The 27,867-nt window shown below is 36.7% G+C and overlaps 1 protein-coding gene across 2 annotated transcripts in view; it reads left to right on the top strand.

Moving 5' to 3' along the window:
* The window catches only part of LNPEP (leucyl and cystinyl aminopeptidase), a 49,952-nt gene that overhangs the window by 19,797 nt on the left and 2,288 nt on the right, over nt 1-27,867 (top strand). The window contains exons 2-18 of one of the 2 annotated variants that reach the window (XM_058044057.1): nt 584-690; nt 2,757-3,597; nt 5,985-6,123; nt 8,694-8,825; nt 10,979-11,099; nt 11,713-11,867; nt 12,210-12,323; nt 14,736-14,867; nt 17,553-17,684; nt 18,823-18,983; nt 21,523-21,611; nt 22,319-22,499; nt 23,204-23,360; nt 24,734-24,918; nt 25,573-25,734; nt 26,558-26,698; nt 27,669-27,750. In XM_058044057.1, coding sequence (XP_057900040.1) covers nt 2,780-3,597; nt 5,985-6,123; nt 8,694-8,825; nt 10,979-11,099; nt 11,713-11,867; nt 12,210-12,323; nt 14,736-14,867; nt 17,553-17,684; nt 18,823-18,983; nt 21,523-21,611; nt 22,319-22,499; nt 23,204-23,360; nt 24,734-24,918; nt 25,573-25,734; nt 26,558-26,698; nt 27,669-27,750 — 2,901 coding nt within the window. In that variant the 5' untranslated portion in view covers nt 584-690; nt 2,757-2,779. The remainder of the gene's footprint in view (nt 1-583; nt 691-2,756; nt 3,598-5,984; nt 6,124-8,693; nt 8,826-10,978; nt 11,100-11,712; nt 11,868-12,209; nt 12,324-14,735; nt 14,868-17,552; nt 17,685-18,822; nt 18,984-21,522; nt 21,612-22,318; nt 22,500-23,203; nt 23,361-24,733; nt 24,919-25,572; nt 25,735-26,557; nt 26,699-27,668; nt 27,751-27,867) is intronic. The other variant, XM_058044056.1, reaches the window with a different exon arrangement.

Here is a 27,867-nt window from a genome sequence, read left to right as displayed (position 1 = left end):
TCAATGCCAGTGAACCAGCAGGAAGCAAAGAGTTCAGAATTGATCTGAGTGTTAAAGTTTTAAACAAATTTTCTATGGTTCATCTCCTAAAAATGTGTTCTGTGAATAAAGAATAAAAAGACTTTTATGTCAGCATAAATAGCTCTAGTAATCTTTTGATACTTGGTCTGTGTTCTTTCCAATGGAGAGTAGTAGTCTGGTGATGCTTTTGATATGCAGTAAAGTTTTGATCTTACAGATTTTGATTACTTCCAGTTTGTGCAAATACTTCTGTAGAAATTGCCTATAACTCTTGTTTTCCTAGAAAATAATGTCTCAAGGTATTAAAACTGTGAATTGTCTTGAAGCTAACTTGTAGTTTAACTTTTCTATCTTAGTTTTAGTTTGAGATTTTTTAGTATAATTCTTTTTCACTGAAAAAGTTGTTACTACATGCATGCAACTTTGAAAATACTGTCTTTAGAAGTTATTTACTAGAGAATAAGTTCCTCAAAAAGCAAACTGTACTCTGAACCTCAGAGCTAATGAAACCTACTTTCTGCTAGATTTATGCACTTTATCTTTCTCCTCCTTCCCTCTGCAGTGCCTCCCATGTCTTCTACCTCTTTTGCTGGCCATGCAGCTGCACATGCCATGGCTGGGGTTGGAGCTGTGTACTGATTGACTGCTACCTTTTGGAGTGGTTAAGATGTGAGTCTTAATACCTGCCTTTTCTACATAGCAGATATGGATTTGGGTGTCTTCTACCAGCCGCTGGTTGTTTTGGGGTGGGATTTCATGGGGTCTTGAAGAAATTTGGTCTTGAGCCTGTTTTCAAATTCGATTGAAGCTAGTCAGCAGATTTTGAAAGCAACCAGCAGAGGCGAGTAGTCAAGAAATTATGTTAAAAGTTATAGTGAATTTTTGATTAACTGTTCTTGGAAGGAGAGGAATTGTAGAAGAGTTTCTGCTGCACAATACTTTCTTTATGCATTTTTTTCCTCCACTAGTTTGCCTATGTGTTTTCATTTCTAATTTAACTTTAGCTTTCTGTCCTCTCAGTTCTGTGTGGCTCCCAGTTTGACATGCTAGTGCATGTGTTCCAGTGTAGAAGTCATGGTGCTAGACCACTGAATGCAATCACAGCCTGAAGGCTGGCTTGTGAGCCCTGTACTGGGAAATGGCATAAGAATCGAAAATTCTGGAAGCTGCTTTTGCCTAGAGGTTGGAGCAGATGGCTTCCAGAAATCCCTTCCAGCCTCAGATATCTTGTGACCCTCTGATCCTTTTCCTTCTTAGAAAAGGTAGATCCAAGTTTCACCAAACTCCCTGCTTTCATACATTGCTATGTCTCCTGTTCAGGTTAACTAGTGCCTTTCTCTTACTGGATTTTCTGGGGAAGGATTTTTTAAATTTTCTTTTTACCTTATTTTAAGGCCTTTTTTTTGCTACAACTACTGAACTCCAGTTCTTCTGATTTTGTGGCCTTGAAACAGGAAGTCTTGATACATTTAGAGTGAGTGTTGAGGAACTTAGTATATCTAGTTTGAAAATATTCTTGCCATCTTTTCTTTAAAATGTTTTATTTTAACTTCTGAGATTTTCAGCCATATAGAAACTTGACTTTCATGAAATGAAAAATAAAATAAATTATACATTGGAGGAACAGTTGTATTCTAGGTTGTTTATAGATTGGCAAAATGTGCATTCTTGCCAGAAATTAATACAAGTTAGCCTACTTTATAGTAAGTTTACATGCAGAGCAAAATTCAGCTTTCTTCTTCTGGAAACAAATAATGTGGAAGATAGAGGTGTGATGTGAATATTGGTCAGTTGACTGTAGACAGGCGTGATACTAGATTAATTTCTGAACCCTTGCAGTTGGGCAAGAGTGTTTTCTAGTCCCTTGGATAGATAGAATTGTGTCTGGAGACTGATTAGCTAAAAGATAACCTTTTGCATAAACAAAGATATGGAAGATACAATCAGAAGTTTGATCAAAATGTAACTGTATATTGTAAAAATGTGATTTTAAAATTTAGTATGAATTTCAATTCCTAATTTATATTCACTGGTCCATTATCTATTAAGAACAAATTTTATGGAGACAGTCTGATTGGCACTGATTTGACTTCTTAGGTGCGTGGATTGTTTCAAGGATTATCTTAAATGAAGATGTCAGTTGGAACTCTGACTCTTATACTGCTGTTTTTCTGTGAGAAATATTTTTATTGTTTTTGCAATGTTTGTGAAAAAATTAAGTTTAAAAATGTCTAATGAGTGTGTTATTTGTGTGGCTGCCCTCACATTGGCAGATTTTCTCCTCTGCTAAAGAACTCCAAAAGTAGCATATTTGAAACACTTCTAGAACTGTATTGGCTGTTGTGCTTTACTGTGCAACATAAGAAATAATCCAACTTGAAGAATTTAGTTGAGTACAAATATAATTTACTGGAGTAGAGGAAATGCAGGCAAGCCAGTGGCATCAGTGGACTGGGAGAGCAGTGCTGTGGTCTAGCTGACCTCCAGTTATGGTGTAAGATGCTTTTGATTATGCCCAAGGAGAGCATCCTTCTGAAGATACTGAAAGCAAAGTTAGTGTAGGCAGAAAAGCGTAGAAATATTTCCAGGAAACAAACTTAGGAGAGAAAATGGAAGAGATCTTGATAGTATACACTGTAAAGACGTTTCCCATTCTGTAATTCAGTGAAATTTCTTGGAGATGTTAAAATCAAGCCTGTTGTTTATGATTTAATATATGGTCATTTCTTTTTCAGATCAAATTCAGTTACCCAGGAATATGATTGAGAATAGTATGTTTGAAGAGGAGCCCGATGTGGTTGACCTGGCAAAAGAGCCTTGTTTACATCCACTGGAGCCTGATGAAGTGGAATATGAACCAAGAAGCTCTCGTCTCTTGGTGCGTGGCCTTGGAGAGCATGAAATGGATGATGATGAGGAGGATTATGAGTCATCAGCAAAATTGTTGGGGATGTCCTTCATGAACAGAAGCTCGAGTCTGCAGAATAACATGTCTGCATATAGACAAAATCCAAATGGGTCATGCTCAGTTCCCTCTACGAGGACCTTGGTGGTTTGCACAGTTGTTTTTGTGATTGCATTTTCATTAATAATAGTGATTTATCTTCTTCCCAAGTGTACATTTACCAAAGAAGGCTGCCATAAAAAAAATCATACAATGGAACTAATATATCCTTTGGCAACCAATGGAAAACTATTTCCATGGGCAAAAATTAGACTTCCTCCTGATGTTGTACCACTGCACTATGATCTTGTCTTGCAGCCAAATTTAACTACTCTGAAATTTACAGGCTCCGTAAAAATAGTGGTCAACATCCTCCATGTAACTCAGAAGATTGTATTTCACAGCTCAGGACTTAATATCACCAAGGCGACAATTACTTCAGCACAAGGGCAGCAAGCAAAGCCAGTTGAATTCCTGGAATATCCATTGCATGACCAGATTGCACTCATGGCTCCGGAGGCTCTCCTTGCTGGACAGAATTACACTGTCGACATGGAATATTCATCTAATTTATCAGACACCTACTATGGCTTCTACAAAATTTCTTACAAGGATGAGAACTCTAAGCAAAGGTATGCCCACTAATACATCTTCTCTGTTCTGTCACTTCTAGATTGTGCTTTGATAACAGAAATAAAAAGGTTGCTTTTTTTATTGGACATTTTATGCAACTTATTCCCATTGAGAAAAACCAGTCTTTTATCTCTTGATTAATCTACTTGAAAAATGTCTTTCATGGATGAGTTCCTTAAGTCAGGGCAGCCTCTCCTACAGTGAAGTGTACTTCAGTGTGGAGGTTGTAGGTGGTTGTAGTGTGGCTTTTTTGGTTTGTTAAATTTTTAATTTCTCTCTTTGGAAATTCTTCCCACATTTCTTGAGCCCTTAAGTCTCAAGGCAGGGACTGAGGAAACAAAGTCCTGTCCTCATAAAAAGATTCTGGGTTCAAGACCACCAGAGGAACCCAGTGGGGCCCAAAGGGATGTACCACACAGTCGTAAGGGAATGGAGAGGTGTCAGTGCCAAGACACTCTCAATCATATATGAAAAAGTCATAGCAGTCAGGCAGTCTCACGTGACTGGAGAAAAGGGAAACATCACACTTACTTTTACAAAGAGTAAATTAGTGCTTTTTATCAAGATTATTAAAAATTGGCCCTCTGTCCCCACTTTAGATGGGCCTTATGTTGGTCGTGTACTTAAGAGTGTTCATGCCTTTGTGGGCGAGTAACTATCCGTGCAGGTCTTCTAGAAACAGTGTGATGCAATAAAAAAGAGACAGGAAGAGCAGTGTGGGTTAGCTAAGCAACTTATTGCAGGCATTAAAAACTTGAATTCCCACGAAGTAAGCAGATGTAAGAGTGCAGTGGCAAGTGTAGAAGGCAAACATTACCTAGATGATTGAAATTCAGTGGATTTTTTTCCTATTCCGATGTAGCTGCAGCTTTCTTTTCTGTTTGTATTTACTGTAGTAGAAAGAATGCTTAATTGTTCACAGAGGAAAAATACGACCTGTGAGTACTTTTTTGAGATTTTGTCCCCCTTCAGTCCAGTGCTACCTGCTTTTGTTCAGGAAAAGGCTGTTTTAACCTACATGTTGAACATGTTTTAACCTGTATGTTTTTCAGTAAATCCTTCCCAGATAACTCTTCAGTGATTTCATCATTTTCACTGCCTTGCCTGCCTCTTCTTTTTGCAGGGGCATTGTGTCTGTTTGTCTGTTGTCTGTAGTTTTACAAATGCAGACTACTCTGATAAGCTCTGTTGTTACTGTACTTTCTATATAAAACTCAAACTATCAATTGATTTTGGAAGAAAATATATTTTCTTTAGTTTAGTTCTACTTTCTTTTGAATATTTTTTAAATCGACACAAAAGTACAAAATTACAAAATGGCAAAATAACTCACTTAGCTTGTTGCCCAAAGCAAAATATAAAATAAATAAATAGGGCCTTATTTCTGTTTTTATGCAGAATGCTTTGCTTTTCTTCTGCACAGTCTTGCAGTGAAATTGCATTAATTTGTCAGAAGTAAGAAAAGAGTAAGAAGTTAAAAGCAGACATCTTGTGAGTTGTCAGCACTGTGTCTTCTCAGAAAGTCTGTATATCCAAAAATGTTTGAATCATAATGCAGAACAAATAAACCACCTAAACATTTCTGGGTAGTTTGACAGTAGGGTAAAAAAAAAAAACCAAGAAAGAAAAAACCAAAAATGTGTACCATCTTCTCCTTGTAGCACCAGTAAGTACTTCAATTAGTAGACTTGCTGAACTCTGTGTTGTCTTGCAGGTGTGAAAGTCAGAGATGCTCTCCATCAAAAGCTGTAATTTCCATGGCTAGTTAGTGTAAAAATAGTGGAGAAGGAAGATAGATTCCTGAGAAGTTGTCTTGTAATATTAATAGCTGTTGTATTAGAGACAAGAGAGTACATGAACTTGGACAGAATTCATCTACTAGCCATCACAGGGAGCAGGCACACTGTTAGATGAACTGTGGGAATATCTGCAGGAAATGGCCTGGCAATTAGATGAAAAGGCTCCCTTGCAGCCCTATATACTGCAGAGATTGAAAAATTAAATTAGCAAGCATAACTATTAAATAGTTTAATTTTTCAATCTTCTTTTTGCTCCCTCTCTCTAGAAACTGGCTGGCTTATATTTTGGCAATTGTTTTGTAAGTGGGTTATTTCAGATGTATTCTTCTTCGTTCAGAAAGCAAAAAATAGCCAAGAAGATTTACTCCTCAAATAAGATTACTCCTCAAATAAGTATGTTACTTGGGTTTTAAAGAAAAAATTGTGAATGAAACATTTATTCTGACTGGCCCAGCCAGTCTTCAAAAAGTTATTCCCATAAGAAGCTCTTAGAGTGTTTGGAAGGGAAATAACTGTTCTATCGTAACTAAACTGACATTTATGCTTTTAATAATTCTTATTTTGCTCTTCTCCACTCTTCCCATTAGGTGGTTTGCAGCAACTCAGTTTGAACCTCTGGCAGCAAGGTCTGCTTTTCCATGCTTTGATGAACCAGCACTTAAAGCTACTTTTTTAATCAAGATCAGAAGGGATGAGAAACTTTCCACTCTGTCAAATATGCCAAAGGTACCTGATTTTGTAGGGGAATTTTAGTAGAGCTGCTGCCTAGGTAATCCATTTCAGTGTTTATTGCATTAATATCCAGGTGATTTACCTGAGTGGGTAAGCTATAAACTGTATGACCTTATCAACTGTTTTGTTCTCAAAGACTTGAACTTTGCAGAGAAAACACTTGTTCAATGCATTGCACAGTGTAGGATGTTACAGACAGTTGAATGACTGAAGGATTCCTGTTGGAAATTAAATGAACTATTATTTTGCAAAGGCTGTGTTGTTGGTGATGTTGGTCTCAGCAGCCCTTGAGGTTTGCTTTTGCGTTTTCCATGTTCGCTGCTGCTGCATATGTGCAGAGTACTGGAGTACCTTCAGCAGTAGTTTGTGTAATTAGCACCAGTCTATGTGAAAGATATGTCTGATCTTGAAGGATGTGCTTCTTTGGCTAAATGAGGGGAGGTGTGTTATGAACACAGAGTCAGCTCCAGAATGTGAATGAGGAATCTGACATTCCTTTGGCTAGAATTTTTCTGACAAAATCTTTTAGGAGCTTATCTGGATTTTATGGTGATAGTTTGTCATTATGCCTTTGACAAACTTTTATGGAAGCCTAATTCAGTTAGACAGACGAGAAAGACTGACATTACCTAGTCTGTGTCTGAACTAGTTTTTCTCTCATCAAAACATTACCATCATTTATCATCCAGCAGAAACTCAATACTGACATTGGTCTAATCTGTAAATGAGAAAATTAGACCTTTGGTGTTTCTGGTGCATTTATGTACACTGTGCAGCTTGGGTTCCAGGAAGCTGTCTAAAGCTCAGGGTGCTGATGCAGATGCCTTGTTTTTGAAAACCAAGCTAATAACTGCAACCTTATGAAACAGGTACCTTTTCACAGTGTACAAACATTTATTTGGATTTGTAGTGATTCTTAGCCATACAGGAAGAAATGAATTCTGGTGGACCACTCTTCTGTTTTATGTAAAAAAGAAAGGGTGCTCACTCAGTCTCCTCTGCTAGGAGCTGGGCAAGTGGTTAATGTGTTGGTCAAGCTGGTCAAGATACTAATAATGCCAAGGTTGTGGATTAGAGCCCTGTATGGGCCATTCACTTGGACTTGGATTCTGTGGTCCTTGTAAGTGCCTTCCAACTCAGAATATTTTGTAATGTGTGCAGCAGACATTACTGAAATAATCATCTGTACCTACGTGACCAAGAGATCTCCGAAGTAGGCCTTGTCAGCTAGTGTGTACATCACTAACTTGGCAACATACAGTGTCTTGACATGGATTAAGGCTAGAAATAAACTCTGTATTTTGGGGCTGTCAAGCTACCTTTGTGGTTTTGTTTGTCCTGGTTTTGGTTTGGGTGTGTTGTTTGGTTTTTTTTGTTGGTTTTTTTTTTTAATGAGAACAACTAATTTTTAAACCAGTTTATCTGCAGCTGCAGCAGACTTTATTAAACAGACGGTCATCTCCTTATAAAGCAGAAGCTCTAATAAAGGCAGAAATTTATGAATTCACTAGAGAAATTGAAATACGGCATTCTGCTCATGCATAATGGTCAGTTATTATAGTGGTTATGGCTTCAAGTTTAAAAATCCATTTCTCTTTAAGGCTGACAGTTAAATTTTCAGTGACAGTTAAATGTCAAAACATTGTTTGGTTTCAAATGGTCCTGTTTAAAACTAATATTGTTGTTGTTTTTTTAATGTTTGTGGGTTCAAAAAATAAAATCATATATAAAGTTTTAGAATTTATAAACTGCCATCTTTCTTTCCAGACCTTTAGTATTTTGCACTATAGTGGTTTTAAAAATTTTGCTTTGTTCTTTTTGTATTTCATGTTTGTGAAGGAATACATAGAAAAAAGACATATAGCATGCTTTTCTAGGACTAGTATAACTGCACAGACAGTACGTTGAGGTACAGTACAGTATCTTACTTCTGTATAGTATTTTACTGTGTGCTCAGAAAACTGGGCAGACGGTCACTTTTGTCAATGTGTTTGAGCTGGGCATCTTTTTGCTTTGAAGTAATTGGTCTTAGGTTTTCCTCAGTTTTTGAAATGCATTCTCTTTTGATTTATAAAAGTGCATCTGATTAATATTTTGTTCAATTTTAAAATAGTAAGTATGTCTGGTTAGCTAGTTTTGCTGAGACTTATGGAAAGAGACTGATGTAACACCAGTGTTTTCAGTAGGGTATGCTGAAATGTGTCCCTGGTCTAGCCTGATGCTCCCTTGAATCAATGCTGATCTATATGTTGATTTTGGATTATACTGGGATTTTAAATGCAATCCATATTAGGTTAGTTTCTCCAACAGAGTAGTAGTTTGGTAATACTGCATAGTAAAACTTGACAAATAATTTTTGTATATATAAGTGTAAATGTTTCATGTCTTCCTAAACTTGTTACATTGTTGTAAGCATCATCAATCCCTCTGAAATATAACAAAAGTACAAAGATATTATATAAGTGTGCCTATCAACTGTTTGTGGCATGAAATAATTACTTAGCATTGGTTTCTTTTATGTCTTAGTGTTCTTTTGTCTGCGTTAATAATCATTTCCCCTGCAGAAAGCCACTACACCTGTGACAAATGGAATTGTTCAAGATGAGTTTTTTGTGAGTTTGAAGATGAGCACCTATCTACTAGCTTTTGTTGTTGCAGACTTGAAAAACATCAGCAGGGAAACTAATGGGACTCTGGTATGTGTTTGTTTCACTTTAAGTTCTGCTTCACTCTTCCCAAGCTGACCAGACTACTAAACAAAACAAAATGATCCCCTAGCAAAAAAGCAAACTCTGTCTCTTTTAAATTTATTTATCTTCTTGGTTCCATTATGCTCATCATAGGTAGGGGACAAAAGCCATATGCTGTTAAGTGGACTGAGGTGATACCAGGCTGAATACACTTTTACAACAAGGGACTCTGCGTCAGGTCTTGTTAGAAGTGGGAATTTACAAAATGCAGAATTCTTAAGAGCTTTCAGAGCCAGCAGCTTTAAACTCTTCTTTTTGATGCTTCGTCTGTCAACAGTAATGTCATACAAACCAGGAGTTGTTCTGAGAATGTAAAGAAATGTGACAAGTTTCTAGAAACACCTACACATGGTTTCAGCCACTGCCACAAAAATTTTCTGTACCTGCCAAGATAACGTATCTGAAAAACTCATGCTCTACAGTAAAGCAACTTTACGTGGACTTTAAAATCTGCATTTAGTCACTTATATACAGTTATTTAATTTTGTTTTTCCAAAGGTTCCGGACATCAAAGAGTAGGTCCTGCTTGAGCTTTGTCCTTTGCAAGGGTATGGCCTATTTCTGTAATGTGTGCAGTTAGAGAAACTAAAGAATAAACGTGGTAATATTAGTAGTTGTTCCTTAATCTTTTTTTAGAAAGTGCAGAAGCTTCATATAGGCAACGACTTTGATGACTCCTTGGCGAAAACTGCCCCTTTGTGGTGAAATGTCAGAACTGCCTATGTACCAAGAAAATGCCAGAGGGAATAGTGCTAGTAGCATTGTAGAAGGAAAAGCTCTCTCTTTAGTCCCATAAATAAACACAAGTAAAGATGCAAGACAGGCTTTAATTCTGATCTAGACAAGTATTTCTAATGAAAGATGAATAGAACAGATTGTTACACTTTTTTTTTTTTTTTTTTGCTTTTGTGGCTTTTATTCAGGTCTATTTGAACTGTATACTGCTGAAACCATACAATCAGCTCTTTGAGGCAGATAACTTTTTAACTTAATAAGAATACTTCTTATTTATATTTAATTTATTATTTTTAATTTCTTCTTTTTTAAAAAATGTATTAGTATTTTAATCTTATTAAGAATACTTGCCACCATGAAGGGAGAAAGCATAAGAATACCAAGTAAGGTCAGAGTTTTAGTAGGTCTAAAGTAGTCTCATGAGTGTCCAGCAAGCCAAGGAAGTCAGTAAAAAGGAAGCATATATTGGTATTTCCCAGGAAATAGAGACCCAGAATGCTTTCAGCTGTTTGTGGTTGGGAGATACAAAGAATTTGAGCTTCACACAGAAGAAGTTTATTGTCATGAAAGCTTTAAGATAGTGCAGAGTTGAATTAAAGTTGCTTCATGCTTATGCTTTTGTACTCCAGGAACACTGGACTGGATTCTTATTCATATGTGCTTCATTCAAACTCTAAAATTAAAAAGTGACCTTTTCCATCTGTTTGACGTGTCATTTGTTGAATTAATTTATAGCACAGGAAGAGCGACTCCTTTTTTATAGAACTGGAATATGGTTGTCCACTTATTTCTTTGTTTGTGTACGGAAGGGTGTCCTAAACATGAATGTACTTGTAACTTAATCAAACATGTTTTCTTGATACATAAGGGGGAGATTGTAACCTCTCAATTTTTATATAAATGCTTCTTACATCATGTCTAATGTGGCCATAGGGATGAGCTTTATGCCAATTTTTTTTTTTGAGAGAATTTCTTGCGGATTATACTACTGCTATCATACTATATATAAATGCTGTCATAGAGTAAAGATTGGTTGAGGCGTACTGGGAAGGTCACTTAATGACTTATGAGGGATTTTAAAATTTGTGTCATGTAGACCCTTCTTGGACACATTCCTTAAAGCTCTCATCCTTGAATTGTTCTTGCATACACAGAGGACAATGTCCCTGTATTTTGACCTGTTAATAGGCTCTAATAAGAAAAATCAGCTTTTTATGAGCAAGTTCATAACTACTCTATGTAATTTGTGTATGTACTTTCAATGTGTCTTACCTGTTTCAGGAACTTCTCCCAGGTCCTCCTTCACTTCTAAATCTTTTTTGGCTATAAGTTTCAAAATATTTTTTCTTCTCTGTTTGGACTAGGTATCTGTCTATGCCGTACCACAGCATCTAAACCAGGTTGGGTATGCCCTAGACACAGCAGTGAAGCTTCTGGAATTTTACCAAAAATACTTTTTTATGAAATACCCTCTTGAAAAATTAGGTAAGTTCTTTAAGACTTTTTTTTAATTGAAAAAAAAAATAGAAGAAGTTCTGAACTGAGAAATGCATGGGAATTTTCATTTTTAAAAAAAGTATTACTATTATAAGATAAATAAAAAACCTAAATATATGTTTGTCTGGCTACAAGTATTAAGTGATTCCCAGGCTGGAAAGCTTTTGTGAGCATTTGAAAACAGATTGCTTATATTTGTACATAAATTTACACAGAAGAATTTCTTTGGTGTTACTCAACTTAGTATTGAGGAAATTCTCAATCTGTGTACCATGTTCACAACTACAGGACCTGCAGCTTGACTCCTCTACATGCATTAGTTTGCCTGGAAAGATAGTGAAATGCAGTCTTTTAAGACACTACTTTTCAGGCCATCTCATTTCTATGCTACTTTTGCTCATGCAGGATCCATAGGCACAGTCTTGTTAAGTTATGTCAGAGTACTGCTAGAGAAACATCATTATCAATCTATGGGGCATCTGTACTTGGGATTTGAGTGTATGTCCACACTGCAGTGTTTAAATAAATAAAATAGGTAGTCTTGAAAGATAGTATTGGTTTAACTAGCAATTTTCAAAATCTTTTTTCAAATCTTTTCCAGATCTGGTAGCAATTCCTGATTTTCAATCTGGTGCAATGGAAAATTGGGGCTTGATCACCTTCCGAGAAACAACACTCTTATTTGACAACAACACTTCTTCAGCAAGGGATAAAAAGCTAATAACTGCAGTGATAGCACATGAGCTTGCCCATCAGGTAATAGTCTGGGAAGTTGTTTGTTTTTCCTTTTTTAATTTCTTTGCTTTTTAAGTGCAGTTCTGTCCTTAAATTCACCCCTCCCATCACTGTGACAGGTAGTGCCTGTGACTGGGTAGTGGTTGTGTCTGTTTAGAAAACTTGCAGGTGTATTTTCTACAGCACAGCAGGCAGAGTTCAACTCTCGTGCCATGCTTAAGGAGATGCTGCAAAGGCTTCACTGTGGTTTTGACTGACCTTCATTTTACCTTACCTTCATTTTAGATAAGGCACAGGATGGATGGAGTACTTCTTATTTGAGTTTAATTCTAAGAAAATAATGATGTTTTTGGTCTTTCTTAGTGGTTTGGCAATCTAGTAACTATGGAATGGTGGAACGATCTCTGGCTGAATGAGGGATTTGCCACATTCATGGAATACTTTGCCATGGAGGAGGTTTTTCCAGAATTACGTTCAGTAAGTAATTTCTATAGTCCCATTTTCAGTACCTTCACTATTAGCTGTTTTTAAGTGCTGCCTATAAATGATTGATACTTATAAACTGATATTAAAATTTATTTTGGGCACCATTGAGATTAAGCATCTCTGCTTTTGCATTTTATCATATTGGAAGTGATAAAAGGGTTAAAAAAAAGTGATAAAGGCTTTGAGAAGGGTACATTTGTTCCTGTGGGTTGTTCCTGTAAATTTTTTTAGATTTTTTTTGATAGTAACCTACAGGCAGTCTGCTGTGTTTTGTGAAGGTTAAAGTGTTCTGTGCAAAATAGCAGGTGTTAAAACATGTAGATGTCTATGTATCAAATTATAACTTAAAATCTTTTTAGAAGTGCAGACATGCTGTTGAACAAGTTCGTCTACTTCTGCTTTTCCTAATAGACCTAGGAAGCATTAGGTTATTAAATATGCCTGAGGTTGCAATCACATGAAAGAAGCACAGTTGCCAGTCATGGTATAACCACATTTATTAAAAGTGTACATAGCTTTTATAATATTTTCACCATTGTATTAGAACAGTGTGAGCCTGGAAAGCCAATAGTATAATTGTTAATAAATTTGCTAACCAATTATTCAGTTCCCTAATAGCAAAATCAGACTTTCCTCTTAAGGATAAATGTTTATATAGTAGTTCTTCTGCAAACTAGTGTGCACCTGCTGCTTGTTACATTTTTAAAAACTTTGTTATATCTCTTCTGCCTTGACTGAATAGTCTTTTCTTTCTAACTAAATGCTCTTTGTTGTAAGTTCCCTTTGTTTTCTTTCCCTACATGAAGTAACTCCTGTCTTCCCATCATTGTGGTACTTGCTTGTGTCTGAATCAGTTTGAATTTCACAAATGACCAGACCTGGCATAAAAATACCAAATGGTATGGTAGAGGATTCTGGGTTACACTTAATACAAGCACTACTCCCACAACCACTTCTGTTTACAGATATGGCTGAAGGATAGAATCTTTCTGATATAATAATGTAGTGATTACTTACTAACTCACTCAGGTGCTAAGTGACCTAGCTTTTCAGACACTGGAAAACATGATGGATTCAAATTTGGTCTCTATTTTCCAATGGAAAGATATCAACTGCTGCCGTAAAACTTTTTTGTCAGTGAGAATGACAGGCAGATAAACAAAGGTTAGTGGAATTAAGTGTAGAGGGTAGTGGAGAGACTAATTTTTCATTCTGGGTAGAGATAGCGCCAAGTAAAGGACATACCTGAGCCCTGAAATCAACCTCTAGGAGTGTTTACGAGATTTGCCTTAGTCATGGGATTAAACACCTGATTTGTACTGAGTGTTTCCTGCCTGGTAGATATCATCATCTTCTCAGCATTCTGGAGAAGTTTGAGTTCTTAAATCACTCTTATTAGTATTAAGAAACTTGAGTTGCTAACCTGTTCCAGTAGAATTATTTTACAGCACTGGATGTTTCAAAACTTCTTCATTTGGTCTAGCTTGGTTGTTTAGTTGGAATGTCACCAAAAGTATGCAGCCATTCTGCTTGTTGGGGGCATATGTGCTGAGGGTGGGACAAAAAAGTAGTGTTCTTTTTTAACAAGAACACATCTAATATCTATGTACTTCATTCCAAACGCTCTCTGACAAGCTGCCTTTACGAATATCTCATTTCATTGTTTGATGGTCCTAGAATGTGTTTTGGTGGAAGTAAAAGACATTACCCAGAACTTCTCCATTCAAGAAGAGTAGCCTTAACATTTTAAACTTTAACAGTTATTTTTATTGTATTTCACAGAGGGTTTTTGTGGGTTTGTTTGTTGTTATTGTTGGGGGTTTGGTTGTTTTTTTAACTCTCTACTGTACAGAGAATTGTTTGCTTGTTTGATGAAATGAAATGGACACATACCAATATGATCAACTTCTTTTCAGTGTTTGGGGTTTTCTTGTTCTGGTACCAGTGTGTTAAATTCTAATATCCCCATTCTAGAAGAAAAGAAGTAAAGAGATTTTGGTAATCACTAGATAAACAGCTGTTTACATTTTCCCAAACATTATTATAATGAATAATTTCTCTAGACTTCATGACATGAAAGTCATGTTTTTGTATTCCCTACCTCCTGGAAATGAACTGAAAACAGCGGTGAAATTTGACACACACTTACTTAGAAGGTGCATTTTTGTCTAGTGCCATTGACACACTTGCCTGAGACAGGGGCTTAAAGGTCTGCATAATGATGCAAACTCAAAAGTGGGAATCCATGGCTAAAATGTGGCAGGGAAATAGCTTTTAGAAAAGGTATCCTGACATTTCTTTTGCTGCCTGGACAATGGAGGAGCAAAGCAGGGACAACTTTTACTTTTCTGCTTAACATGTACATTTCAGCTCCCTAAACAGCTAAAAATGTTTCTCTTCCAGGATGAAGATTTCCTTACTTTAATTTTCAAGGCTATGATGAAGGATGCCTTGAATTCTTCACATCCAGTCTCTTCTTCTGTTCAGTCTTCAGAGCAAATTGAAGAAATGTTTGATGCTCTTTCTTACATCAAGGTAACTGTAAAAATATTCCAAAATATTTGGAAAGTGATACATTAGCTATTGAAAATATGAATGTGGAATCACAAGTAAATAGGCATATACTGACAGACCTTTGGTTATTTACACCCAACTCAAACAAGGCGGGATTTCTCAATAGTGTTTTTGAGATCTATGTAGCATTTAATTAGGAAAATATTATGTATATGTATTTGTTGCCTTACTTAACATCTTGTTCAGTGATTGAGCACTAAATATAATACTCATGAAGATGTAAGAGGGGAACCAATAGATGAAGCAACATAACCGGTTAGGCATATATTCTTTTGGTAGCAGAATGTAACAAGTGGTTTTAAAAAGAGTGAAAACAAAACACCAAAGTAGTCACTCAGTCTTATACTCTCTCTAGTTTAAAAAACCTCCAGGATTTTAGAGATAGCCTGAACTGGACTCTTGCCTCTGAATGCAAATTATTTTACTGCATATCCTGTTTGTCTGAAATGCGATTATTTATAATGTCTAGTGAGAGTTGTGTGTGAGGCGTATGTTATTAAAGCATCTTGGTGCCTTGCTTAAAAATGCATGAGAGAAGTACCTCTATTTGCAAAATTTTTATTCACATTGTCTCAGGTTTTAGATACCAGATTTTGGTAGTGTTGGAGGAAAGCCCTTTCTTTGTTCATTTTAGATTATCTGGCATTTTTTTCCATCACTATCATCCAATTAGAAGTCATGGGGACAGCTATTTTCTGCTGAAAAATAGTCAAATACTGCATCTTCCTCTGCTCAGTGGAATGCAGTTCCCATGACAGTCTTGGTTTGTTTCCTTTTGCAAGTCTCATCTGGTCAACACATCTTGTCTGGCATCCTTGAATAGTCTGGGATGCCGCATAGACTTACGGTAGTGATGTGCTTCCATTTATTTTGGACTCTGCTCTCTCAGCTGCAAGAACAGATATTTGTGATTTTCAGGTTACCTTGGTTGCCAGATGAATTTGGATTCTCTCCTTTTATCAAAAGGCATGGCTGTTGTTTCATGCTTCAGAGGTGCTGTCTCAAGTAATTCCCTTTTTGGTGAGCTTCTGGAAGCTATGCATTTGGCAGAATCATGTCTGTAGCCAACTAACTTTAAAGATACAAATTATGACAGTCTTGGACTGATTGAAACTTCTCTATATAATTTTAATGGAAAAGTTTCCTATGTGATTGGATTGGAGTTGCAGTCAATTAGTATAACATTATATTTGGAGAATTATTTTATTACTTCATTGCTACTAATAAGTATGTGCACATTTTGAATAGAATTGTACTAACCTACACCTTTAAGAGCTGATCAAAAGAGGTTTTGCACATTGCCAGAAATAGTGTTTTCACAGCTGCTTTCTATGTTTCAGAGGATTTCATTGCATAGCTTTTCATTCATGCATGAAGTTCCTGTGTTATACTATTCTTGTCCTTATAGCTTAGGTAGAGTTCTTGGCAATTCATGTGAGAAGACACTTGCAATGTAGTCCCTGATAGGCAAAGGATTGTCTGTTACTGAATTGTACAATGTAATTTGTTTTACTGAACTACCAACTGACACAGATTAGGAGGTGACCTCTGCATTGTACTGTCTTGAACAGAAATAATTGTGCAATATTATTTTTAGTCCGGCTGTTTTGCGGACTGTCAGTAAACCTAACACCCATGTGTGGGACAAGATCCACCTGGAAGGATATGACAGTAGGAAAAACAAGGAAGCAGAGCTGTAGGTCAAGTATAGATGCATACAGGAGGGGAAATAGTGGCCATATTATTAAAAACTGTAGTAAGGGCTATTCCTGACATTTGATGAGTAATAAATAACCAGGCTGCCTTCAGTTTCAGATAAGATCTTACTCACATTCCAGAACGTGCAACTGGAATGTGTGAGAACAATGCATTGTCTCTATAAAATCTTCTCCTACTTGTTTTTTTCCTAGAAATAGTACCAAAAATATAAAGTGTACCTTTAAAATATTCTTGATCACAGGCTGCTCCTCTGTGTTCAGTTTTACAATATATGGAGGTCCTCAGGCAAATTACTTATTGGTGGCTTTCACATAGAAACATTCACAGCCCTTTTGATACTAAAACTATACTTTCTTTTTTTTCTTTACAAGATGTTGCTGTATTTAGACACATCAAAACATACTTGTTCTTCTGCAGTCAGTTCCAGCCTACCAAGTGTATCTTACATTTTTAATGTATTTTTAGGTTTTTGATTCAAATGAACATCATATGACTGTTAAACACTTACTCACAAGTGCAGTTCTGTACCATACAGATGAGTATTACTAATGAAAAATGGCAGCCAGCAGACAGATATCTGTAAGAAGGCAATATTTTTGAGATTATATTGATTGGAAAAAATGTCAAATTCTACTAGTCCATTTTGTAATTTAGTTTGAGCCTTTAAAATATTTTTCCCAAAGCAGTTGGGGAAAATTTTCAAACTACATTAGTGTTTTCTGTAACTGTATTTGGAGTTTGTGAAATAGTAAAAGAATATTTTCCCAAGGAAACTGAGTTTAAAGGTAAATATTTGAAGGTTATTATTTGGAATAAAATCTGCTAGCTTCTGATTTACTCCTGTGAAAGAGCTATAATATGCATATGCTTTTAAAAGTTCTGTAACTTGAATTTACTGATACATTTTCTTTTTTTTTCTACCTAAAGGGGGCTTCACTTCTTTTGATGCTGAAGCATTATCTCACTAAGGATGTTTTCCAAGCTGGCATTGAGGTATACTTGCATAATCACAGCTATGGAACTGCCCAGAGTGATGACCTGTGGGACAGCATGAATGAGGTATCCATCTTGGACACACTGTTCTTTTTTTTTTTTCCCTCAACTTCTCTAAAGAGTATAATAGGTTTTATTTATTTCCTTGTTGATTAAAAAGAATAATAAACTGCAGGTAAGCACTCTGAATTTTTTGCTCATTTTATTCCAAAATTCTTTCATATAGGTAGGGAGAAGTTTATTGAAGCTTCTAGGGCTACATTGCATACCATCCCAAAAAAGCACTATGAGTGAGTATGTGCTGCCCTGCATGTCCATCCAGAATGGACATATCCTCTCTAGAATTACATGGGTAATCTGTTAAGACCAGAATGAAAGTAATAAAATTCAGGACAAGATTTGCTTTCAAGGAATAGCTATATCCAGCCTCACAGAGGTCTTGTTTTGTGTTGTGTCTTGGGTTACTCTCTACTAATGTAACTTTGTGATAGCTTCTGTTTTAAAAAGTGTGATGAAATTTTAGGAAAGCAGACTGTACAGGCAGCTGTCAAATTATAAGGCAGATATAAGGCTGTGTCTAATTTTAAAACTAGTGTAAAGGGGTCAATAAAGCAAGGGCTTGGGTAGAAGAGAGTGAGGACTAGAGTCAGCAAGGCTGTGGGAATCAGAGAGGCCAGGGTAGGGAGGGTGGAGAGAAGTCAAGAAGGACAAGGGAAGGACTGAGGGTCTGGGGAACTACAGATTATTGGCAGGAACTGAGTGCCAAGGAAGGTCATGGACTAAATCATCTTTAGTACCATTATAGGGCACATACAGGACAACCAGGGAACCAGGCCCAGCCAGCATGGATTTAGGAGGGACAGGTCCTGCCTGACCATCCTGGTCTCCTTTTATGACCAGGTGACCCACCTGGTGGATGGGGGAAAGGCTGTGGATGTTGTCTACCTGACCTTCAGCAAAGCCTTTGATATTGTCTCCCACAGCATTTCCCTAGAAAAGCTGGCAGCTCATGGCCCAGGCAAGTGCACTCTTCATTGGGTTAAGAACTGTCTGGATGGCTGGGGCTCAGAGAGTGGAGGGAAATTTTCAAGTCCACTGTCAAAGTAGATTGTTTCCAGGTGCAAAATCATACAACCACTTACTTGGTAACTTAAGAAAATTAAGTGTTCTCCATTTGCTTTTTATGTTATGATTGTTTTTACAGATTACCAATGGAACACTAGATGTAAAAAAAATGATGAAGACTTGGATTGTGCATAAAGGATTTCCTTTAGTCACGGTTGTCCGAAAGGGAAAGATTATTTCAGTACAACAGGAGAAATTCTTGTATCGTGTGGAACCGGAAAATTGGACATCAGATGCAAGGTTATTACCTTCTTAATACCTTTTATCCATTAAAAGTAAGCTGCTGTCTTAAGTTTGTACATCTTTCTGTCTTGTATTCAGGCATTTTAGTGTTTCCGTTGTAGGCAGGTAGTAACAGAGATTCATCTAGTATCTGCCTGAAGGTGCATGTCTGTTTCCACTGAAGCAACTGGTAAAAATCAGGGACACCTTTTGTAATCTGAATTACATGCATCCTTCTCCTGAAGCTTTTAAGCTTGACATCATGAGTTGGTTTTCAATACCAAAAGGCAGATCTCATAAGTAAAGGTTTCTTTACATATGAGAAAGTTTTGTGTGTTTAACAAGACTCTAAAGAAAGACAGTCTGCAGAAGTTTCACAGAAGTTAGAGATGCATGTATCCTACTTTAGAGCCTCTGTTTCTAACTTCCAAAATTCAGTTGTATACTTTGGGCTTTGCTACAAGAATGTAGAGAAACTAGAATCAATGCTTTCTTGGCTTTGAAATTTTAAGATGACACTACTACATGACAACTAATGACTGAATGTACAACAGAGGCAATATCTATTGTACCAAAACCTAAAGGGAAATACGTACGCTGATACTGAAGAAGCAAAGATATGGCAGTTGGTAGTTTTAAAATTTTGTTTACTGCAAACTTAACTGTAACTTACCTTATGACCCTTGACAGCGTCTTCTAACAAAAATATATAAGTGTGAATTCTTTGATATTTTGCTGGTTTTATTCAGTTTTTTAGATTTAACAAGAGCTAAATCCATTGCATCATCTTGCAGAAAAATATGTCTGTGAAAGAAATTTGTCTCTTGAAATGTAGGAATTTAGAGGGCTCTGTTTTATTATTGTTATGCAGAGAAAGAAAAGCAATGTGGGGTTGAAAGGTAAGGGAAGAAGGGAAGGATTTTTAAGCTAAGTAATTTCTGCTTCTAGTTGATGTAAATTTGGGGCATGTATGAAAAGGTTCAGAAAAAGAGTAGTCTATGTGAGTCATACATAGAGAGGACCCCCGTCAAAATCAGATTAATATGTGCAGCTTCTTTCATCTCACTCAGATTTATGTTTTTCTCTAAATAGCCAAGTCCTTATCATTGTTATGAGCCTCCTTAGCATTTTTCTTCCAGCTTGCAGTTCACTTAAGAAAGTCTTTGTGCTGTACAATGAATTTTGGTTTCTATATTATGATTTGGAATTTGAGTCTTGTACTTGGATAATTTTTTAATTTTAGTTAAAACTTGTAAAAGATCAGAAAAACAACGTTGGACTCAGGTAAAAATCATACTGGATGAATTTCTAATGCAGCCAGAGATTTACTGTCTGTATGATTTTGGACTAGCCACCTAGCGTGCTAGAACTGGGAAAGCAGTACAAGGAAAAGTGGAATGCATCAGGGACTAGTGCAGTTTCAGATTTTACCGGTGATGTATACAGTGGGATCAAGTGTTCCCGCAGAGAATTTGTAGGTGACGCCAAGCCGAGTGGTCCAACAGCCAAGCAGTTGGTGTGGCGGGGGGAAGGGATACCATCCAGAGGAATCTGGGCAAGTTCGAGCACTGGGTCCTTGGTCCGGCCAACCTCTGGTATCAACACAGGCTTGGGGATGGACAAATCAAGAGCAGCGTTGCAGTGGAGGACTTGGGGGGGGTCATGGTACTGGACACAGGCCAGCAGTGTGCATTCATAGCCCAGAATTCCAGTTGTATCTTGTGCTGCATCCAAAGCCATATGGGCAGCAGGGGAGGGAGGGGATTCTGCCTCTCCACTCTGTTCTGGTGAGAGCCCACTTGGAGCCCTGCAGCCAGCTCTGGGGTCCCAGCACAGGGAGGACATGGACCTGTTGGAGTGAGTCCAGAGTCGATTCACAAAAACAATCAGATGGACATAACACCTCTCCTATACAAGGACATTCAGACAATTTGGGCTGTTCGCCCTGGAGAACAAAAGGCTCTGGGGAAACCTCACTGCATTCTTTCAGGTACTTAAAGGAAAGATGGGAACAGACTTTTTATCAGGTCCTGTCATGATAGGACAAAGAATAATGGTTTTAAAATAAAAAAGGGTAGGTTTAGACTAGATATAAGGAATAGTATTTTTATGATAAGGGTGGTAGAACAGTGGCACTGGTGACCCAGAGGGGTGGTTGATGCCCCATCCCTGAAAACATTCAGGGCCAGGTTGAATGGGACTCTGAGAAACATGATCTAGTTGAAGGTGCTCCTACTTATTGCAGGGGAACTGAACTAGTTGACCTTAAAAGGTCTCTTTGAATCTAGTCTGTTCTATAAAATTTATTCATTTTTCAACATGGTGGGATTTAAAAAATAATTTCTGTACATGCTGTGCATTTATTCTTTCATCATATTCTGATTAGGTAAGGGAGATTTATACTTTATTATTCTACCCAGCATTCAGTGATGCTAGTATTATTAGTATACAAAATTATATACATTAAATTATATTACAGCAAATTAAATTAAAACAAACCATTCAAGGGAGATAATATGTATCTAACTCAGCAGTAAACATTTGTTTTCCTTTGCAGTTACCTGTGGCATATTCCTCTCACTTACATAACAAATAGGTGCAACTTCACCCATTGCACTAATGCATATTTACTGGATCAGAAGTCAGGTATGTGACTAAAAGCTTTGGTAGTAAGTTAATTTTGTGTTACAGGTACATGATTTCAGAGCACCCTTGAGTAAGATGTGAAGCTGAAGGCATACAGAGTACAAAATAATTTCAGAGATCTGGAGCAGAGCACTGCTGATGTTGTCATCATCAGAGAGCTGGTTCCCTGTAGCATTCTGTGTATAAATACATGACAGCAACTGGAACAGAATCATAGGTTTGAAATTTGTAAAAGCCTATGCTTTTCATCACAATGCGTACACACAGTCTCTCAAACTCTCAAATGTTCTTTAGAGAGCAAGTTATGTGAAAGTTAATCTGCCAGGTTGCTGAAATGTTAGGAAGTAACTTTCCACTGAAATGTTTATTTTATTTAACTGTGTAGGAAAATATTGTATTTGGAACTGTAGGTGGGGCTGTTTGAAAGAACAACTGGACAAAAGGAGAAAAATTGCCTGCTGCAACTTAGGGCGGACTGTGATAAAGTTCATTCAGTCAGGTGTAGGAAGAGGGATGAGGAAGTACAGCCTGGAATTTTTAAGCTGTCTTTCAAAACCTTCTTACTGGTTTTTCCTTTATCATTATAGGGGAAAATAGTGGGAAAGAATTTGCTGTCTCTCTGGTACTAGTCTACTTCATAGACTTTGATTTGGACAAACAGTTGTTAAATGTTGGTTTCAGCTGATAACATATTGTCTGTCTACTAGCTGTCATTGAACTTCCAGAAGAGGTGGAATGGATAAAATTCAATGTGGACATGAATGGCTATTACATAGTACACTATGCTGAAGACTGGAAAACACTGATTGATCTCTTGAAAAAAAACCACACTGCTCTGAGTCCTAAAGACAGAGCAAATTTGATCAACAATATCTTCAACCTTGCACGGTAAGACTTTGGTAATTGGAAAAGGTATTTAATATGTGTTTCAAGTTTTTTCCAAGTCAGAGGAGATCAGATTTAGTTTCTAGAGACAGCTGCTTTAGAGGAAGTTTAACTCAGTCTTCAATAGCCTTGTTGGAACTGTTCACTGATACTCTAGATGTTATCTCCCTCTTCATTATAGCATCATCTGTTTGGATCACAGAGAGTCACATGATAGTTTCCATTGGTGGAAGATACTGTTTTCTTTAGTGACCAGTAATCTGCCTGCTAACTGTTTTCCTGTACTCTAGTGCTTCACTTTAGAAAAGTAAGCTATTTCCCTCTTAAATTTTTACTGGTGCCCTCTCATGTGTTTCACCACCACTATCAGAAGCAGGCGAGGTGGAACATACTGGATTGTCTTTTCGGAAACTGCTATTCTATCTGAATACCCTTATTTGTGATAAATATTTTCAGACATCCTTGCCACACTTCCTTACCCATTTTCAATTTTCGTTAACTGGAGGTATGTTAGTGGCCATTGTTGCTTTGTTGTAATCTTGCTGAAGTTAAAATGTGAATATTTCTACATGTAAGTTATTTCTTATGTCACCCCCTCTATTCACTTCTCTCTCTGTTAGTGTAATAGAAAGCATAACTTCTGATTTGTTTCAGGAACTGCTTTTGTTTTGTAATCCATTTTAATGTTTGTGTTCATTGACCCATAGTCTAGGAAGAGAGTCTCTGGAAAAGGCCTTTGAGTTGATTGATTACCTCAACAAAGAGAACAGCACTGCACCACTTACTCAAGCTTTGTTCCAGCTGAGTTTCATATACAGCCTTTTAGACAAAAAAGGTGAACAAGAACTGGCAGCACGAGTCATGGTATGTCTTAGGTTTTCATAAATGATAATTCTAAATAATTAGCTGTAATGTTCTTTATAGTTACATTCTCTTTTTACATGTTGACTGCTGAACATATTCATTAATTTTACTAAGTTGGATGGGGATTCTGGAGAGTTGCCAGTCTTGCCAGCTTTTTCTAATGGTCTCTTACCAAAATGCTACATTTTTTGCACCAGCTTCTTACCCTCTCCTTCCCCTGTTTCTGTACCGTACGCATATGCCCCAAAATGTTTTGTAGGGAGTCTGGTGCAGTGGTGTCTGCGGCTATCTTAGAGTGCCCGTACAGGTCGGTTTAGTACAAATATGTAATTAAGCAGATTCCATATACTTTTCTTGTACAGAAGAGTTTTTTTCAAAAGTTACAGTGGCTAGAGATCGTAGATCTAATTGCTTTGTAGAGAGACAAGATAAAAAACTGGAACTGTTTTCTGTAGAAATAGAAACACAAGGATGGTTATCATTGTCCTGTTCCAGTTGTGTAAAGGAATAATGCAATGTAATTCTACAGACTTGACAGTGAAATCAATATTGTAGGTTCAGTTCTTGATGAGTATATATCTTTCATTTCTCTGTAAACCTTCTTATTATGGAGCTTCTTGTCCATATTCATCTACTGGTTTAAAATGACCTTTGCTGCTTTGCAGTATAAAACATCAGTAAAGTGATTTAGTCTATAAGAAAATTATTAAATTATTAGGTAAAATAGCAGACATTTTTTCTTTATGCTAGGAAGGGATAATTCATGAGTGCTTAAGGAAACATAAGGAAAAAAGCAGTGTTTTAATTTACCCAAAGTTGTTAAGAATCTGCTATAAACAGCCCAAGCTCTGGGTTGCAATGCAGTGTCTATGCAGTTTTATTTAAGTTCAGAATTTTCAGCTGAAATATGGTGGCTGATCACACATCTGGCTGTGGTTTTGGCAAGCTACAGAACTACAAAACTGAAGGGCGTTTGGCCTATAGACATACAAAAGTCGTTTCTTTGTCCTAAATGAAGGAGTATTTACTGTGACTTGGTGAAGTTAAAAGCAGTTGAACATACAGAAGTTGTAGTGCTTGTGATTGTAAGCTGATTACAGGAGGCTCAGAGAGGAGTCTTCAGTTTCCATGTGCAGTTTAACATGTAATCTGGCCCATCTTTCAGATTTACATGATATCTGATACTCATTCCTACAGTTAAGAAATAGCATGTGTAAGTTGTAACATATAGATGAAAAACTACCATATTTAGCTTCCACAGTTCAAAAGCTCAACCTTTTAATTTTTATTTTTTCTTACTTTAAACTAATTTTCTATATAGAAAATCCTCTTGGAAGGGAATAGCTATTGCTAGTAACTTTTTCCTCCTTTAGCATAGGATAGAGCACTTGCTTGGAGATAAAATGGATCAACAGCACTGGACAGATGATGGGACCCTGTCTGAACGAGAGCTCCGGTCAACACTGCTGGCTTTTGCCTGCACCCATGATATAAGAAAATGTAGAACAACTGCGGCTAGGATGTTTGAGACTTGGATGAAGTCTAATGGAACAGTAAGGTACCACAAAAACTGAGCTTCTACTTCTTTTTCCCATCTCCTTTCTTGTTACATTGCCACCATTGTACTTGGGAAAAGCACCCCAACAGCAAACAGAACAATTGAAAAAAAACCCCCCACACCACTACAACCGACTTAGTATTGATAAAGAATGTGATTCTGTCTTTAACTGTTCCATGTGTAGAAGTAATAGCTGTTTCACAATGAGAGAGTGACTGTGCCAGACTTGTCTCCATTCTCATTTAGTTTTAGCTGCAAAACCAGCCATAAATATTTTTTCATCTGCATTTCCTGAGCTGCATGCTGAAAGAACATTACTTAGTGGCAAAGCCAATGCACACGTTTTTGTCATGCAGAATTCCTTCTGCTGTGGATCCATGTGCATTTTTAACTGTAGAAAATTCTCAGTTTTGAGTACAATTTACTTTTTTTTCATGTGGCTAAATGATTTGCTTTTTCCTAGTGACTGAAAGTATTAGATTGGCATGAATTCAGTAATGCCAAATCTTAACAATTGCTACAGAATCAAATTGTTCCAAAGAGAGGCATCTCCTTCAAGTTAATATTTTAATTTTGTGACTTCTTTCTTCTTTCCTCAGGTGAGCATTTTTGTACCCCCTATGTTTATTTGTTTTTTTTTGTTTTTCCCTGTAGTCTGCCTAGTGATGTTATGAAAGCCATATTTGCAGTTGGTGCCAAGTCTGATGATGGCTGGGAATTCCTCCTGAAGATGTATTTCTCTTCAGTTTCTGAAGCAGAGAAAAGCAAAATGATTGAAGCCTTGGCCAGCACAGAAGATGCCAGAAAGCTGATCTGGTATGAAGGAGCCAGAAAGTTGTATGCTGTGTAAATTACAAGTGATAAAATCTTCCAGGAAAAGTGCATTTCCTTTTTTCTATTGTTGAAAAAATTTCTGATTGCTAAAGATGATCCATCCAAATGTTTTGCACAGGCTTCCATACACACAAAGAACCTTGTATTTTTCACTTAAAAATAACTTATGTAACAGAGCAACACAAAAAAACAAATTCTGAATATGCATAAAGAGAAAAGATTAACTTACAGGCTTTGCACTACTGGTAACACAGAATTTCAGATTTGCAGTGCAGGTAGCAAAATTTCAGACTGCTCTATAGAGCCTTAAAAGATTGATAAATATTTATAATCAAAATAATAACTAGTTGAGGTATATTTGTTGTTTGGGTTTTTTTGCTCTTCCTTTTTCCATTTCTTTATTTGGGTGAAAATTTGACTTTACATTATGTTCCTCTCTGTAGGCTAAATCTTAGTACTGCATGGACAATGCAGACTTGTCTGCTAATTTCATCTTTGGCTTCCCTCTCTTACATCTTCAATGTGTTGTTTTTCTTTTACAAGTTATTAGAATTTACTTCATCTTTTCCAAGCCCAGTGAAAATTCAGGTACTTGCTAAGGTCATTCTGACTTCTGGAAATTAAATCTTAAGTAAATAGAGTTGTTGTAATAAAATGTAACATTGATTTCTTCCAGGTGCTAGAATTTCCTTGCTTGATGTGTTATATCATTTTTTCCATCTAATTGCGGACTTTTAGGAAACCCATGTGAACATATGAATCATGGGGATTTTTCCTGTCTCTTTGCATATGCTTTGTCTCATAGGCTAATGCAGAACAGTCTTGAAGGAGAAATCATCAGGTCACAGGAGCTTTCACATATCATATCAACCGTTAGCCAGAGTTTGCCTGGATATTTGCTGGCCTGGGACTTCGTCAAAGAGAACTGGGAAAAGCTTACACGAAAGTAAGGCTTTTCATGCAGCTGAAACTTTCAACCTCTCAGTGGCAAAAGCACATGTTTCTTTGTTTCAAACAAGACTATAAATATGAGTGTTCATATAAGAATTTTCATATTAAAATTCAAAATCATGTTTTAAAATCAGAGTTTGCAAATATAACTTGCTACATTAAATTTGAACTCTCAACAATCATCCTAGAGTCTCACAATCTTGATCCTAGTTTCTCTTGAAAGGTTGCTGTCTCTAAAATGATTGGTTCAGTTGAAAGATATTTATGTGGATCAAACGGATTCAAATGGATTCCAGGGAAACAATTCAGCATTTATAGTTTCTGAATTACCACTCCTAAAAGCAAGTAACCAAAATATCCCACTTGCTTCAGAAATATGTTATCTTTCACTGTCCTTGAAGGATACCCAGCAGGAAAGCTGGCCCCCCAAGTCTTCAGAAAGCCCACAATACTAGAAACGTCCATTTCTAAATCCCAGATTTGATTTTAAATAGTTTCATTCTGATTGAAAAGTTTCTCCTCTATGAAAACTTCTGCTCTAGCAAGCTTTTTATAACTAATATTACAGTTATTTCACTTGAAGGAAAACCTGGTTGCAAGTTCAGTTCTGGTAGAGCTTTAGAACATATACGTACCACAAATACAGATCTTGATATTCACTGTGTGGTGTCCTCAGTTCTTTACTATTTGATCTGTTATTGATAGAAGTTTGAAAATTTTCCATGGCTCTTGCTCTGATGTTACATTTTAGAGGGAATAGGGAGCTAGAGGCTTGTATTTCTAAGAACATTTATTTCTTTTGAAAAATAAGGTATGTAATTGTAATGTAAGGTATTGTATTTAGGTGCTTTTAATATTTTGGAATTACTAAACAAAAAAGTAGAAAAAGTAGAAAAGAATGCATACATAAGCCAAAACTGCATCTTAAAGTGTCTCCTGGCTGAAAATATTTGTTTGTCTTACAGGTTTCACCTAGGCTCATATACTATCCAGAATATTATTACCTGGTCAGCTTCTCAGTTTGCAACAAAGGCACATCTGCTTGAGGTTGGTGGCACAATCTACCAGAAAGGGTTATTTTCTAGTGCCAGTGCTGTTTTCATTTAGTTGAAGGATGAGGAAAACACATGTTTGCATTTTATTTATCTCCTTGACATACTGTTG

Source organism: Melospiza georgiana, chromosome Z, assembly GCF_028018845.1.
Source record: "Melospiza georgiana isolate bMelGeo1 chromosome Z, bMelGeo1.pri, whole genome shotgun sequence".
NCBI classification, from domain to species: Eukaryota; Metazoa; Chordata; class Aves; order Passeriformes; family Passerellidae; genus Melospiza; species Melospiza georgiana.
The sequence above is the reverse complement of the archived record's forward strand: the minus strand, read 5'-3'. Positions and strand labels throughout refer to the sequence as shown.